Source organism: Amphiprion ocellaris, chromosome 15 (genome assembly GCF_022539595.1).
Source record: "Amphiprion ocellaris isolate individual 3 ecotype Okinawa chromosome 15, ASM2253959v1, whole genome shotgun sequence".
Lineage (NCBI taxonomy): Eukaryota > Metazoa > Chordata > Actinopteri > Pomacentridae > Amphiprion > Amphiprion ocellaris.
In genome coordinates, this window is record NC_072780.1 from 10,192,551 (window position 1) to 10,208,122 (window position 15,572).

The following is a 15,572-nucleotide window of genomic DNA, read 5'->3' on the forward strand; positions in this document are numbered from 1 at the left end:
ACCTGCAGGCCTCTTAGATCCTCAGAACAGCTGCTTTTAACTGTTCCATGGTCGAGGCTGGTGGGTTAGCAGGTTCAAGCCCACAAAGATTTGGAATGGCTTCCCTCTTTCGATCAAATGTTCCTCTGTCATTGAAATTTTTAAGCGAAAATATCATGTTTTCACTAGCTGTTGGTTGCTTGCAGTGGTCTTAATGTAATTGTATTTTATATTTATTTTATTTCAAAGGTTGGTCTTACAATTTGTTATCCTGTTTGTCTTCTTTACTTAGTATTTATTGATTTTTCAAGTTTTATCCTCTTTTCAGTCTTGTTTTGTTTGTAAAATGTACACCATTTGGGTCATTTAAAATGTACATTTTTGCTAGAGGGATTGTGATCCATCCACTATCTATACATCGCTTAATCCCCTGTTGGGTCACAGGGGGCTGGAGTCTACCCCAGCTGACTCAGGGTGAAGACGGGACACCCTGGACACGTCAGCAGTCTATCACAGGCAGAGACAAACAATCACACTCGCATTCACATCTACGGACAATTTAGAGTTACCAGTTAACCTCAGCATGTTTTTGGACTGTGAGAGGAAGCCGGAATACCTGGAGAAAACCCACGCATGCACAGGGAGAACATGCAAACTCCATATAGAAAGATCCCAGGCTGGGACACAAACTGGGGATCTTCTACCTCCAATGCAACAGTACTAACCACCGAGCCACTGTGCAGTCCAGGATTGTGATATTACTGCAAAATAAAGATACAATGAAAACCTTATATAGCTGTTTGGAGGGTTCATGGCATTTTGTGTTGACTCACACAGCTTTAGATTAAATTGGCTTTAAATTGATATATATTGACAAGTAAATTGATCATATAAGGCTGTAAAACCAAATTAAATTACAGCCAATTTAGCTCTATCTATCTATCTATCTATCTATCTATCTATCTATCTATCTATCTATCTATCTATCTATCTATCTATCTATCTATCTATCTATCTATCTATCTATCTATCTATCTATCTATCTATCTATCTATCTATCTTTAAAATAAAAATGCACCAAATTAAAACATTATATTGTCATTGCCTTTATAAATATTTAAAAAAATATTTCAGTTAAAAATAATACACAATTTAAAAAGATCATGTAAGACTGAAAATTGCTCATTTAATGGTGAAAAACACAAATTTTCTCATATTTGGTGGCTCCAATCAATACTTTTAAATAAATTATGATACAGTGAGGGTCAGAGGCCCTATGTCAGTTTGTTGTCATCAGGTTTTCCTGCAGGTGTTCTCGTCGCTGATTGGCTGCCTCAGTTTCACTCTTCACGCGATAGTTCTCCGTCACAGTGCTGAGAGGACTAATCAATCAATCAAGCTGATTAACCCGCAGTCCTGCAGCTATTCGCTTCGTGACCCTGCGAGCCTTAATTGATTATTAGCACTAGTTTATTGGATTTATCGGCGGCCTGGGTCGCTATGGACGAAGACGGTGTTTTAGCTGAAGACTTTGGTAAGAACACCGCTGCTGTTTAATTGTTTCATTGGCTCGTTTTCACCTGCCGAGGAGGAGCTTTAGCTCAACTTTCTTTATCACTTTGAAAACTTTAAAAGACTTCAATTTAAAGCTCATAATCTTTCCTGTGAGTGCGGCTCCCGATGGTGCTCGGGTCCGCGGAGACAATTTTAAAACTGGGTTATTAACACCGACGACCCGGCGTTTGGAAGCCGGGGACAGGTTAGCAGGTTTAGCAGCCGCTAGCCGGTCACAGCTAATTAACGGGCAGGTGAGGCGGCGGCGCTGCACAGCTGGGACACTAATTAAGTCACCGGCTCCTCCTGAGGACGTTTATCAGCCTTTACTCAACCCCGGGTCACCACACGACTTAGGAAATGAGAAATAAATAACTCTGCCGGCATTATCAAGTTACTTCTTTCAATATAGGTTCTTCATCTGGTGAAGTAATCAATATTTATGGCCTGCAGGGGCTTCAACTCAAGGTGAAATTCACTGATATAAAGTCACATCACATGGAACAACGTGGAGCCAATCTTATATTGAATCATCAAGGGGTGTGAAAACACTCAGTCTCAAACACATGCCCAGCAGAGTCTCAGAAGTATTTTAATTATTAAGCTTTTGTTGCATTTTGTTCATATATCTAACAGATAAACTACATTTTTATCATTCTTATGTAATTTTTCCTTACATTTAAATGTAACATGATTCACAGTGAAGTAATTAGTTGATTAGTTGGCTGATTCTGTGGGTTGCAGGGTGGGACCGACCAAGATCAGGCTTGTCCTGGCACATCCCACAGATGCTAAATAAGATTTGGATCTGGGGAGTGTGGAACCTGGGCGAACATCGTAGCTCTGTTGTGTTCCCCGGGTCACTCCTGAGCAGTTCTTGCGGTGTGTCGGGGTGCATAGTCCTGCTGAGGGTAGAAACTGGCATCAAGGAGTGCTGTTGCCATGGGGGGTTAAGGGGTTATTTGACCTGCAATGCTTAGGTGTGTGGTACATGTCAAACATCCACAGGAAAGGAATAAATGTTTGTTGCTCCAACTGATTTAAGTTAATCTTAATTAAGTTAATAAGTAATACATGTTGTTATATATGGTTTAAGTTTGATTAATTAGTCTCAAATGAGCTTTGCTGAAACGTAATTTTCGGAAGATGTCAGAAAAGTCAACTAGGAGTTTCCAATTTTTCCAACTTATGTATTTGTTTTGCTTTTGTTTCAAAGCTTACTGTTCTTTCCTTTACAATGCTGCTGCAAGAAAACAGCAGCTGAGTTGCAGCACAAAGTCTTGAAGAAAATACTAAAGAAGCAGTGAACCTCATTTTTGCACTTTCACTGAAATTCAGATAAAAAGGATGATGTGTAAATTCAAGTTTCTGGAGTCCACAAAATTAAATTGCCTTCACCAAAGCAAGAACAAAAATGAGACTCATTTGAAACATTATTTTACTTCTACTATAGCCCAGATACACTTAACACAGTGCAAGGTATCTCTACAGCAGAATGGATACCATGAAGCAACTGCATGCTTTATGCTGGAAATGATAATGTCTTCGGATCATTGGCAGATCTGTGATGCATACAGTTAATAACTTTGTTGATGCTGGCCTATGAAAAACTCTCCAAGTCCTCCTGAAGGCCTCAGCAAAGTTGGTGGACATGTTGGAGGACAGGATCAAGTTGTCAGACACATCCATCCAGAAAATGGGGTGACAGATTGTCTGTTCTACGCTACTGAAACTACTTCTTAAACGACAAATGGTGGACATTCAGCCGAACTGACACGTAGCATCCAGCAGCCAACAGTCTGTTCTCGTCTTTCTCATGTCATCTTTGGCATTGTGTCATTTGAATAAAGCTGAATTTTAGTGTGTTGTTTAATAGTCACTGGTCAAAGGACACTGGTCTAACAGTTGTCCCCAGATGTACACCCTCAAAGTTTTTTTTGTGCAGAATTAGTTGGATTTTACAATTTTCTAACCAAAACAATAGAAATGAGATTTTTTGCTTTTTTCTTTGTGTCAGAAAATAAACCACTTGTATGCTGCATTTACATTTCTTGTTCAGTGTGCAACACAAAAATGAGTTTTATGTAATTCGATGATGGTTAATGAAATATTGTTAGCAGATGAATGTGGAAGAAGAAGTTTAATAGTTGTATGGACGCCCATGTGATAAGTTCTTTGTTCCTGGACAATATGTGTGATCATTTTGAAAAATATCATCCACACAAATACAGATGCTCCCAAGAGCTTTTATAAAAATTACTATGAGGTACTAATTTAATACAAGTTATTGGATGCAGACTATAATTGTCTCTAAAAAGAATAATGACCTTGGCCATGTTTATACAGACTATGGTTGTAAAGGAACTTGGAGGTAAAAAACAACCCAATGCACAACTTTGTCATATACTGTCACTTTAAACTAATAATTGCAGATGTTGAGTTTTGGACAAGTCAGCTTTGGCTATAGGAAATTACAGTGACCTTTTTTGCTGTTTTTGTCACTTTATAGAGCAAGAAGTCAAAAATAGCTTTAGATAATAGGAAAAAAAACATTAATTGCAGCCAGATTCAAAGCCTTCTCACTGCCAACAACAGACTTGTGTTTTTTAAGATACTGAAGCCTACATTTTCTGGTATTTATTTATTTTTTTTTGCCACAAGAATTTAAAAATATTCAACATTCAAAAGAATAAATCAGTTTGGTTTTATGTACATGGTGTGTGTATTTCACATCTTGCATCCTCTAAGGGTACTTTACATAGTAAGGCTTATAGTCAGCTTATGACTAACACACCATATGTTACATGAAAAGACTTTGTTAAATCCAGAATGTATTCTTCTGAAGAAATTATGAGCAATAATAATGTGATATAATTAGAAAAATAAGGTTCTAAAGTAAAACATGTAACTACAGAGACCCCAAAGTCACTGCTTTACAGAGATAAAATAGCATATTTTGTCTTGATGAAAGTGATCCAGGCCTTTCATGATCCGGACTAAAGTAAAGAGAATTTAAAAACTCTCACTTGGCTCTGTTGCAGACTGTCCAAGCCTTCTGTGTGAGGAACTGGAAGATTTGGAGACAAAGAACCACCAGGGGAAGATAAGCAGCAGCAGGAGGAGGAGGGAAAAAGAAGAGGAAGTGTTCAGTCAGAGGGAGGATGAAGAGGCACGAGAGGAGATGGGGCGAGAAGAGGAGGAGGAGGGGGAGGAGAAGAAAGAAAAGAAAGTTGTATCAGAGAAGGAACTGGTGGCGACAGAGGGAGAAGAGGAGGAGCAGGTGAAGGCTGAGAGTAGGCTGAATGCGGAGGAGGCACAAGAGGTGCAGATGGAAAACAAGGAGATTGAGGACGCCAAGGAAACGATGGTTGATAAGCAAGAGAATAAAGTCACCAAAAGTTTAGAGCAGAAAGACGAGCAGAAGAAGAGTAGGAAGAGGCGAGGTAAGAGGCAAAGTGAGCCGGTGAGAAACAGGAGGGGAGCAAAGGGTGATGGTCAGAGGTTTGAGGAGGGAAATAAAAGTCAGATTCAGGAGGTGCCAGCCACGAGCTCAGAGGAGAGCTCGGCTCTGTCGGAGTCGGCCATCGGCCTGATGAACAGCTGTGACTTGTCGGACCCAGTCTACTTGGGTTTTGGGGGGACAGGGCTGTATTGTCCCCCAGTCCCTATCCCCCTGCTGTACCCCTCACAGCCTCCAGTCCAGCCGGCACCTCCTCAACCACCCAGGACAAAAAGGCCTCACAGCCCCCTTCTGCCTCACAGCCTCCCCCAGCAGGGCCCACAGCCTCTCGAGGTGAGAAGAGGCCTTTCACTCGTTCACTAAAGATCTGTGAATGTATGTAGAGAACAACATTGTTCCTGAACCAATTCTCTAGCTTTTTAAAGAATCGTTTCCCTTTATTGTCCTCTTAAAAGAAAGTACTGCAGACTCTTTGAGCTGTATGCTCACACGCTCAAACTGAGTGAAATATTCACACCCAACGCTCTGTGTTCTTTATCATTCCATCTGTTTGGGAATAGCATGTCTGCTGCTCCATTTTAGACACAAAGTTCAGACAGACTTGAGATCTTTGGAAACTTTGGAACGTTTGTGAGACAAAAAATAGAGATGTGTGTTGAAATAATTTTTGGCTGCTGAGCACGAGGTGTCACCTCCAGCCGAACACACACTGCTCTGCATATTTGAGTAAAGCTCAACAGGTTTTTAACAATAGCTCATTTGCTGTGCATAATAATGCCTATGAAATGATGCACACCTACAACCATCTGCATTATTAATGATGCAGCTGTGAAAGTGACATCCTGGATTTGAATATTTGGCTCAGTTTGTGCTGCAGTGTCGTATCAGTAGGTGTCAGAGATTCAATGAAACATTCTAACAAGCACATACAAACTGCGGAAAAATGTTTCATCTAAGTGTAAAGCTTAGTAAGGGGAAATGGCAAAAATCACTATATTATATCCTTATTTGACAGTGACATACTGTACCTGCACCATGAAATGTGATTTTTTCTGTCCACTATCCAGAGTTGTGGATTATCATAGATAAAGTAATGGTATGAAGAACAGCAAAAATTTTTAATTTGCCTGATTTCAGGCTTCAACATTTCTCTTTGTGAAACCAAAATTGAACCAGATCAAATCATGAAAATAATCTGTTTTTTTACCAACTTGGCTGGAGAGTACATCACGTTGGATCAGACAAAGAATACTGACAAGTAAATTGTGAGTATAGTAGAGCTGGTTAATAGCCTGAATGACAGGAGGTTAATTATGATCTATCTTAATAACTAATCAGTTGTTTCAGTCTCTCACAGACAAAAAACAAAACTTTCCGAAAATGTATTTGCTGATGGTAAATTTGATAGTGTTGGATTCAGATCGGCTTCCAGACAAAGCAAGCAGCATTGAGACATTACTTTGGGCCCTGGGAAATTGCAGTGAGCATTTTATTATTTTCTCTGGCATTTAATGGACCAAGCAATTAACAAAAAGTGAGAAAAATCATTACCTGCAGGCTACAGCCCAATAGTATAGACATGTCACTGTCGCACTTTGGGGTTACATAGAGAACACTGGAAATTAATTACAAGGTCCTTGAAGACCTGAACCAGCTTTTAATTTTATTGTATCACTGTTGCATTGCTTTCTGTGGGCTGAAACATTCAGCTGTGCGCTGCTCTGTAAACCTCATTGTTGTTTTGGCAGACACACATCATTGTTGGCTTTGGACGTCCTCCAAATCTGTGTTTGGCTTTAAAGCAGTGTGATTATCAATACAATGAGAAAATCTATGTTTTTAAAGGCACAGCACGGTCAGTATAATAATATTTAACGTGAATTTGACTGAGATAATGAGGTACTGCTGTCTGGTTCATGGCAGATGGAGATAACTCAGGTCTACTCCACCCGGCGCTCCATTCGCTACAGCGCCAGGGGCCGAAGCCGAGCCGTCAGCTTCCCCCTGCTGCCAGGCCTGGAGACGGTGGATAGCTGCCTGCTGCCCCCTGCACCAAAGAAGAAAACTCGGACACTTTACAGTACAGGTGAGGGAACCGTCTGTGTGTGTTGAGATTTGACTGCTATGCTGGTGTTAACCTGTGTTCTGTGTGTGTTTTAACGTGTACACTTGAGTGCAGATCAGTTGGAACATTTAGAGGCCCTGTTCCTGGAGGATCACTATCCTGACGGTGAGAAGAGGAAAGTCATCGCTGCATCAGTCGGTGTCACACCTCAGAGGATTATGGTCAGTCCGTCATCCTCTTCTTTTGATCTTCTGAGGAATTTTACTGAAGACTTTGCTTATATAGTGATGTAATTCTCAGAGTGAAGAATAACCTATTAGCACACAGAAGTTTTCCCTCTATGCCTGTTAGATTTTTCTGTCTTTACTGTTAAGAGTCACCTTCGACTTTCTCATCACTATCTATATTTATTGTGTTGCCATGCTTCTGTGCCCCAGGTCTGGTTTCAGAACCGCAGGGCGAAGTGGAGGAAAGTTCGCTCCATCACAGCAAAGGTTGAAAACAGACAGAGTGGAGCTGATGGCAGCCCCCATCACCAGATCAATCCCACCCTGCCTGCACAGGCACCAAAGTACTACAGTGTTCTCCTGTGTTTTATTCATATTTAGGCTTACTTTGTTGTCGGATATTCTAGTTAATTATGTTTTCTCTCTTTTTTTTCTAGCAAGGGGGCGCCTATCCCTGGACACTATGCTACCAAGCTGCCCCAGCTCGCCCCAGCAGTGCCTTCTTTCCCCACCCTCTCCACTCAGACCCCACCCTCCTACAACAACCTTCTCACCAGCTTTAACAGTCCAGGTGTCCACACACATTCACACATTAGAAAAAAATTGTATGTAATGCATTAGCTTATTTCGCAGTAGTTTTGTTTCAGAGGAATCCTGTTTAAACCCACAGTCAAGATGTCTTTTCAAAAATATACATTTAGCTAGATGATGAACTTGAACTTTTTTTATTATTTCTGTATGATAATGTAGTAAGGAAAGGGCAGCCTCTAAATAGCTAAGGGCTTCACATTTGCGTAGAAGCCTAGCGTTAAGGATAATTTTTATAGTACAAAATTGTGGTGGTATCTGATGAATGTAAGGCTCCAGACCTGTTTGTTGAGTGGTAACACATGATTTGGTTGCCCGTCAACACCCCTTTTTTTTTATATAGTGTTTTTTTTACATATACTTAACCTTGCATGCTCATGCATAGTTGTCTTTCCATACTCTGGTTTTGCATTAATGTAAACACTGGTAATTCTTTAACCAGTCCTCTGCTGGAGGTTTTCTGATATCACTTCTATAAACTGTGCACAAGATAATTTCCAAATTGGCTGAACATCTGCTTATGGACAGACACTACAAGGCTATGGTAGATACTGCTAGGTAGCTGCACACCCCACCCTTACCTTGGAAAGAGTAAAATAAGGTGCTCTAGTGTCAAATTTATCCAAGTTGAAATTAAGTGATTGACATGGATTGTTTTCAAAATGCACAGTCAGACAACAGAGCTCATTTTAAATGTCAGTAACACAGTCAAATGTGTTCATTTCTTTGAGAAGCCAAAATCATGATTGGGAGTAGTTTTCATTTAATTTTGCAGCCCTACTATGGCGTTATCCATTGTGATTGAATGTAATAGTTTTTCTTCTTCACTGAGTCAGTTGGTATCTCCCTGCCTGCACCTGCAGTCCTTATCATCAGGAGTATCTGAGTCGGGACCTTTCCCTCACTATCATCCTCCTCCGCTCTTTTCATTTTATTTTTTAACATAATCAGCTATGGATCGTTTCATCATTGGGACACGCAGCAACTAAATGGATTGTTTCTTGTGCCGGGTAGGAAGACATTATACTTAGCCAGTGAAGTAGAAAAATTATGGATTTCCATGACTGACTAATGCAGCTGCTACTTGCGCTGGCCAGAAGGGCACTAAAACAGCCTAATGATCATCATACAGTCTAACAAAAGCACCCATGTGCAATGTTTATTCGCAAACTTTCAAAAACATGGTCACAGTCTGGAGCCCTGGATGGGCATCCTGTGGTCATGTTCATACTGATAAAACACAGCCCAATGATTCACTTCAGTGAGACCACTGTGTTTGCACAGCAGAGATGTCAGCTCAAAGAGCTTTGGCAAAAAAAAAAAAAACTAAATCAGGTTGTCCAGCGAAAATGTTGCAGTTCGCTCAATTATCTTGCAAAGCAATGAGTTGTCCTCTAAGGTAGTTGCAAGTTTGATCTCATTAAATTGCTAATAATGAAATTAGTGGCTTTATGTCCACATAACTTGCAGTTTGTAGCAGTACACTCCATCTGTCTTTAGTTCATTTTCTACATAAAGGGAGCTTTATCTTGAGGCCAAACAAAGTCATGAATTACTCAGATTCAGGCTCAGCAGACAGTTACCCATTTTGAGACTGTGAAGTCACTTAGAAACAGAACTATAGCTTCTCTCTAATGTCAGTTTGTACTCTGCTTGTTTTATATCCAAGGTCAATGCAGAATGAGAGATGCAGGCCAGCACCAACTTTCATCTCAGGGGGGTTTGACGGAGTATCACCCCCGCCCCATGCACAGCCCTCCCCCGCTGCGTCGAGCCAGCCTCCCCCTTTTTACAACGACGTATAATCCTGCCAACCCCACGCCGCCTCTCCTCAACACCCCGACCCCCACCCCACCTCTCTTCCTGGACGCCCTGGAGGGTGGCTCCACCTTGGCCCATCGTGACACCCAGTCTCTGCAGACTGACACCAGGTCAGCTCAGTTCACAGCAAACTGTGACATGAATACTAGACGACGATTCAGACATGGACGGATACAAGAGCTGACAGGAGGATAGAGAGTAGGCAGAGAGGGATCCTGTGAAATAAATATGATGATAGATCACACAGTGCCTGTAGTAGCGGGGAGTCAGTTTCAGCTGGTGCTCTGAAGTATTTCAGAAATCATGCTGGGAGACATCTCGGTTAGTAATTGCTTTGAACAAAATTGTGTTTGTTTGACTACAGTTATGTATCGCAGCACTACACCCCATCTTACACCCCCAATGCAAGGCAATACAAAAAACAGTGAATATCAAGAAATTTCCCAGTCTGACTGGTAAGAGACTTGGTATCAATCATAGTTTTATTGGAAATGCTTTCTACAAAAGTAATAGTTCCTTTAAAAATGGTCAGCAGTGTGGGAATTATGTGACTTCACTACCTAAAGCACAGTGTTGCGTTTGAATGTTCAGTACTTTGGCACATTTACTGCCACTGCACTGGTATGGCAGCAAACCTGAATAATTGGAGAACCTGAAAATATAACCCAAAATCTACCTGCATGGCTGGATACTAAAAGAAGTAAGACACTGTTTTTATCCATGCTGGCAACATTGCTGCTAGGGTTACTCTCTGGTAGATAAAAATATGTTTGGTCTTTTTGGACTGACAGGCCTTTCACTCCTTTGCTGGCAGGACTGAGCTTCTCATGTTGCTCCTTGCCTGGTCTCTTTGGCTTTGTCTTCCAGTTCCGCTATCTGCATGTTAATGTTTTCAAAGGCAACTTTGCTACAGGAAACAAAAACAACCTCCAAGCAGCCACCTACATGCTGAAAATGGAAAGTTTTGCCAAGGATGAGGGTCTTGTAATAAGGCAGGCTTGTTTGTTGCCATTGTAACAACAGTGCTCATCTCACTTCTCCCATTGGTATTTTGTAGTGGCACCATCGCTGCATCATGGGCTTAGCACCACCCAAAATAACCGTGATTGGTTTAAATAAATACAAACAATCCAAGGTGTTTTTTCCCCCCCCAATAACAGAATGATAATGAGGTGCAGCAGACCATTCTTCATCAGTGACACAGCAGCCTTGCCTTCCTACACTAGATCAGAAATATTGAAGTATCATCTGATTAGATGTTTTTGACCTCAGGGGTAACTCTTTGGGTACACTAAATATCTACTTATGTGCATTTATCACAAAATCTTTCTTTGTATTGTCCTCAGTTCACTATTTGACTTTGCGGAGAAGCTCGACTACCTGACTTCCAACCAGCAGAACAACTCTCTGTCCTACCAGCTCCAGACCTCCTACCACAACAGTCAGCCTCAGCACCAACCACAAGCATCTCTGCCCCACATGACTTACCTTACCCCCTCACCCTACCTCACCCCCAACCCTCCAGTTTCTAACCCCACCTCCTACCTGACCTTTGGCCCTGGAGGAAACTCGACTGGTGTCGTGACCTACTCCACTGAGGGTCACACCTATTTCCAGTCCCAGAGTGCAGGACAAATCCTGTTGCAGTCAGCTGGTCACCAGAGTGAGTCACAGCAATGAAAGCTTTGATCGATTTAGGGATCAAAAAGGACATATACAAAATAGTAAAAATCTGCTTAACTTAATATCTGACACATAATTATATATTTGTCGTTTTGGTTTAATGAATTTATCTGAATATTATTACATCCATGAGCCTTACCCACTATTCAAATGCAGAAGAAGGCAGTCAGATGTGCAAATCAGAGAAGTGGAAAGTTCAAAGACCTTGTAGTTTGTGCTTAGATACTGACCAATTCATGTAACCCTTTGATGCGCAGTGTGAGTCAAGAGATACCCATTTTCCATTGGATTTGGGTCACTTTTGACCCATGTTGCACATCAAAGAGTTAAAGAATTAAGTGGTTTGGCTGAATTTAGTTTAATTCATGGTATAGGTGCAGATCAAGTGTTTGAAATGTAGCAGTACTAGTAGATAAGAATGGTGAAGGTGGATGATGGCTGCAGTGTAAAATGGCTTTGGGAAGGAGCTGCAGTAGCTCATCTGCTCAATGAGAGATGACGTTTTTATGCACATGACAGGAATAGATGTGTTTGAGGTGTAAATTAGCTCTAATAAAGCTCAATTGTGACACGTCTGTTTGGATCTGCATGTATTTTCAATCCAGGTGGGATTGCAGCGTACCAGTCCTACCCCTGGGGTAACATGTACAGTCAGCCAGCCATGCACCAGCGTCCTCAGTGCCCTCCTACATACCCCGCTAGTTTGGGATCTGCTCAAGACCTCCAGACTCCCTCCACCACCAGCCTGCCTCTCCCTTCATTCTTCCCGCGGGGGGACCTTGGGCCTTCATATGCAAACTCCCAACGATCATCAAACATCCAGACAGACACCACCACCACCACCACCACCACCGTCCTCCCACCTGTGTCGACTCTGCGGCCCTCCTGCCTCAGAACGGAAAGCACTCCAACCAAGGTTTCATCCCTGCTGTCTTCTCAGGTCAGCTCTGCTTCTCCTGAAAGCCCTCCAGTGCCCCCTTGTGTCAAAATTGAGCATGACAGCCCCGGAGAGATTCACAGTCACTTCCACTGCGACTTCTCCCCCATACATTTCTGACTCCGTGTTTGAATGAGTCTGAAACTGTGTGCGTGTGTTTAAACTATATCTGTAAATATAATAGGTGTGAATGTTTCTGTACTATATATTTGTATTACTATTAGGATGCCCTCAATAGAAATGTCCATGCTGTCAGTGTTGGTTGGTCTGCACTTAGTTGGGTTGCAATAAATGCTTATTGCTCGCTAAATAATTTATTTTTGCATTTAACTTGCTTTGCTAGTTTTCAAATGAGGGCTTCCTAGCCTATTTTTACTTTGGATTTTTTTTTTACCAAGACAATTTTTGTTAAGGCTGAACATAGTGCAGAATAATTGCTCTCCAAGCTCTGGAAGTACATGCATGGACACTCACAGATTTCCTATGTTTCAGTTCAGAAGCACAAACAACTCTTGGTACTGAGTTAAAAAATGATAAAGAAAGGAAAGAGCGCAAAAGAACGAGAGCAGGCAAGCATAAACATATCTGAAACTTGACTTCATTTGGTTTGTAAAAATGTACGAGGAGCACTCAGCGGTTGGCCTCACATTGGATTTCATGTACTGGTGGTTTCAAGGTGGTTATGGAAAAGCTGCATGCATGTGATCTACTGTTGCTAAAAATCAGTGTGTTGCTGGTGGTCATGATGGGGAGAGATGAGAGAAAATCCAGCACTGACAGGCTGTGATGCATTCAAGGTAGTAATGGCACCAGTGGACTTTAATAGCCTTTGAAGTTATGCAAATATACATATTTGCTCAATCATATGGCTTTGTTGTTGCCTGGCTGCAAATGTTCCAAGGTTCAGTCCCAGTCTGTGGTGCAGTGGTTGAGAGCCTTTGATTTAAATGAGATGTGCATAATGATGTAGTTTTAAAAGTGTGTTAAAGTATTGACAATATAGTAAAACAAAGTTGTTAATAATTGCTGTTGTAACTATTAATACCAGATAGATACCTGGAAACTTTATTTAGTCCGTGACGAGCACTAAATTACAAAAATGAACACAAATAGGTCTCTTAGCAACGCCCAAGCAGTGGCCTAACACAAAGTTTCATTTACTGTTTTATCCTGAAAAATTATGATGGAGATAAACAGTTTATCTTTCATCTGCTGTTGTTGAAAATCAATATATTATAAAGAGTTATGAGATAAAATCTGCACAGACGGACAGTGCTGAGTTTAAAACTGAGTTAGAAATACGCAATAATAGCCAAGTAAGTTTGATGCTGTTATTGGCTACATGGTTATCTTGCAGCCTAGCAGCAACTGTTCCAAGAAACTTTCAGTCCATGCCTTTTGTGTTGGAAAATCTTGATTTAAATGAGAAATTTTGCTACTTCAAGCCTGGCTTTAGCCCACAGGTGGGCACTGCTACTTTGTGTAAGACGACTGCATGCTGAGATCTGTAGTATTAACAGGGTGTTGTTTTTCAGATGTTCCTCCGTTGGGAGGGGGGGTGATATGTGACAGTCTCTAATCCGATAGAGGAGAATAAGAACCGAGTGGTTTCTAGGGTAGAGGTATCCCAGACAATCACTGATACAGCCCAAATCCTTAATCTGTGTTGCCATCTGCTGTGTTCGCACACTTACTGCACTTTCCGCTCTGTTTATTCTTAGTATGCAAGTCAGTTACAGGGGCTTGATGAAACCAAATCCCTATATGAAACTCCGCCTCTGAAAGAGCTGAAGGCATTTTCCTGAGACTGAAAAACGACATTTGGGAGTAGTGTCATTTTCGCTCTTAGTAGTGCAAGTAAAACAAAAAGTTTCTTGTTTTAACTCTAGTTAATATTCCTGATTCGTAGTCCTGCTGTATGTAAAAGTAAAGTTTGAAGTGAAGCTCGGATGACGTGGGAGTAAGAGAAGGAACTGTTTGATGAGAGCGAGGAGGAGGTGGCAGGGACCAAGGGAGTAGATAAAGGAGGGGGGAGACGGAGGAGTGAGGCAGTGTGTTGGTCTGGGAACAAGGGAGGAGAGCTGAGATGAGCTGTTGCTATGGGAGGAGAAGAGGATGATGGGTGGGCTCTGCCAGCAGGCGTGGGAGGGAGAAGAAGATGGGGATGAAGGAGGAGTGTGTTTGTAGCACAGGGGGTTCTGGGATGAACAGAACTGTTGGTTATGTAAGCGCTGTATTTGGGTTTTTAATGAACCTCTCTCTTCCTGCTTACTGGCTACTGAGCTGTTACTGTTGGCAGGAGAAGAGCAGCATAAACACACATGCAAACACACACATACACACAAAAACTTCAGTTGCAGTGGAGAAATTTCTCCAACTCGTGCACAAAGAGACACATACACACTTTCAGTTCAGGAATGAAGAGTGAGTGCTCCATTCAAAGTTGTTTTTTCTCTGGATTTTATTGGTGAAGTTGGACTCTCTGTATGCCTGTTTGCTGTACTGCACGTTCTGGTCTACATGGTTTCAGACTCCTTCATATTTGTGTGTCAGTGAGCTCGCACATGTGACTGAAGAGAGCTTCATTTAGGTTTAACTTTGTAATTAATTTTTCCAGAACTTCCCTCGTGTGAACAGAGACCGCTCAGAGCATAGCTCAAGGGCACGAGTGTGTGTGTGTGTGTGTGTGTGTGTGCGTGCGTGTGTGTGTGTGTGTGTGTGTGCGTGCGTGCGTGTGTGTGTGTGTGTGTGTGTGCGTGTGTGTGTGTCTGTATGCATGAGTGTGCACCTATGTGTTTGAGCACAGGTATGGGATGCTTTTCTCCATCCCGATCCCACCATGTCAATATTTACTCAGTATTCTGAGATTTGAAGAAAGGCAACTTGTTTCAATATTTATGGATGTGGTCAAACGTGAAATCCTCACAGTCTTTCCAAACCATGTGACAGTTTGCACGCACACACACTGGCTGACTGAGGAAAAAAGTAAAAGAAAACCTCACACTGCTTGTTCAAGTCAAGCAATGGAGTTTATTGATGTCAGTGGATAAAGTTTATTGATGTAACAGATTCAGAGTAATGATGTTGGTTGTAACACAAAGCTGAAACACGGTTTGGAGATCTTCCAGTCGTCAGGCTCTCTGGTTCAAATAGTATTAGACTGTTGATTTTAAGCTTGTTTTTAGAAGATATGACAAACAGACTTTGTTGGGATTGGAAGAAGAGGGAACATGAGGGAGTGTGTCTCCGGAAAACATC

General features: G+C 41.6%; 1 protein-coding gene across 1 annotated transcript; it reads left to right on the plus strand.

Annotated features, from left to right (window-relative positions):
- Positions 1 to 1,366: 1,366 nt before the first annotated feature.
- Positions 1,367 to 14,945, plus strand: LOC111567760 (uncharacterized). The gene is made up of 9 exons (XM_023269058.2): positions 1,367 to 1,513; positions 4,575 to 5,326; positions 6,917 to 7,079; positions 7,173 to 7,279; positions 7,496 to 7,629; positions 7,723 to 7,856; positions 9,543 to 9,804; positions 11,041 to 11,357; positions 11,983 to 14,945. Exons 1-9 carry the CDS (start codon positions 1,480 to 1,482, stop codon positions 12,432 to 12,434), a joined length of 2,355 nt encoding a protein of 784 aa, XP_023124826.2. The 5' UTR covers positions 1,367 to 1,479; the 3' UTR covers positions 12,435 to 14,945.
- The last annotated feature ends 627 nt before the right edge of the window (positions 14,946 to 15,572 follow it).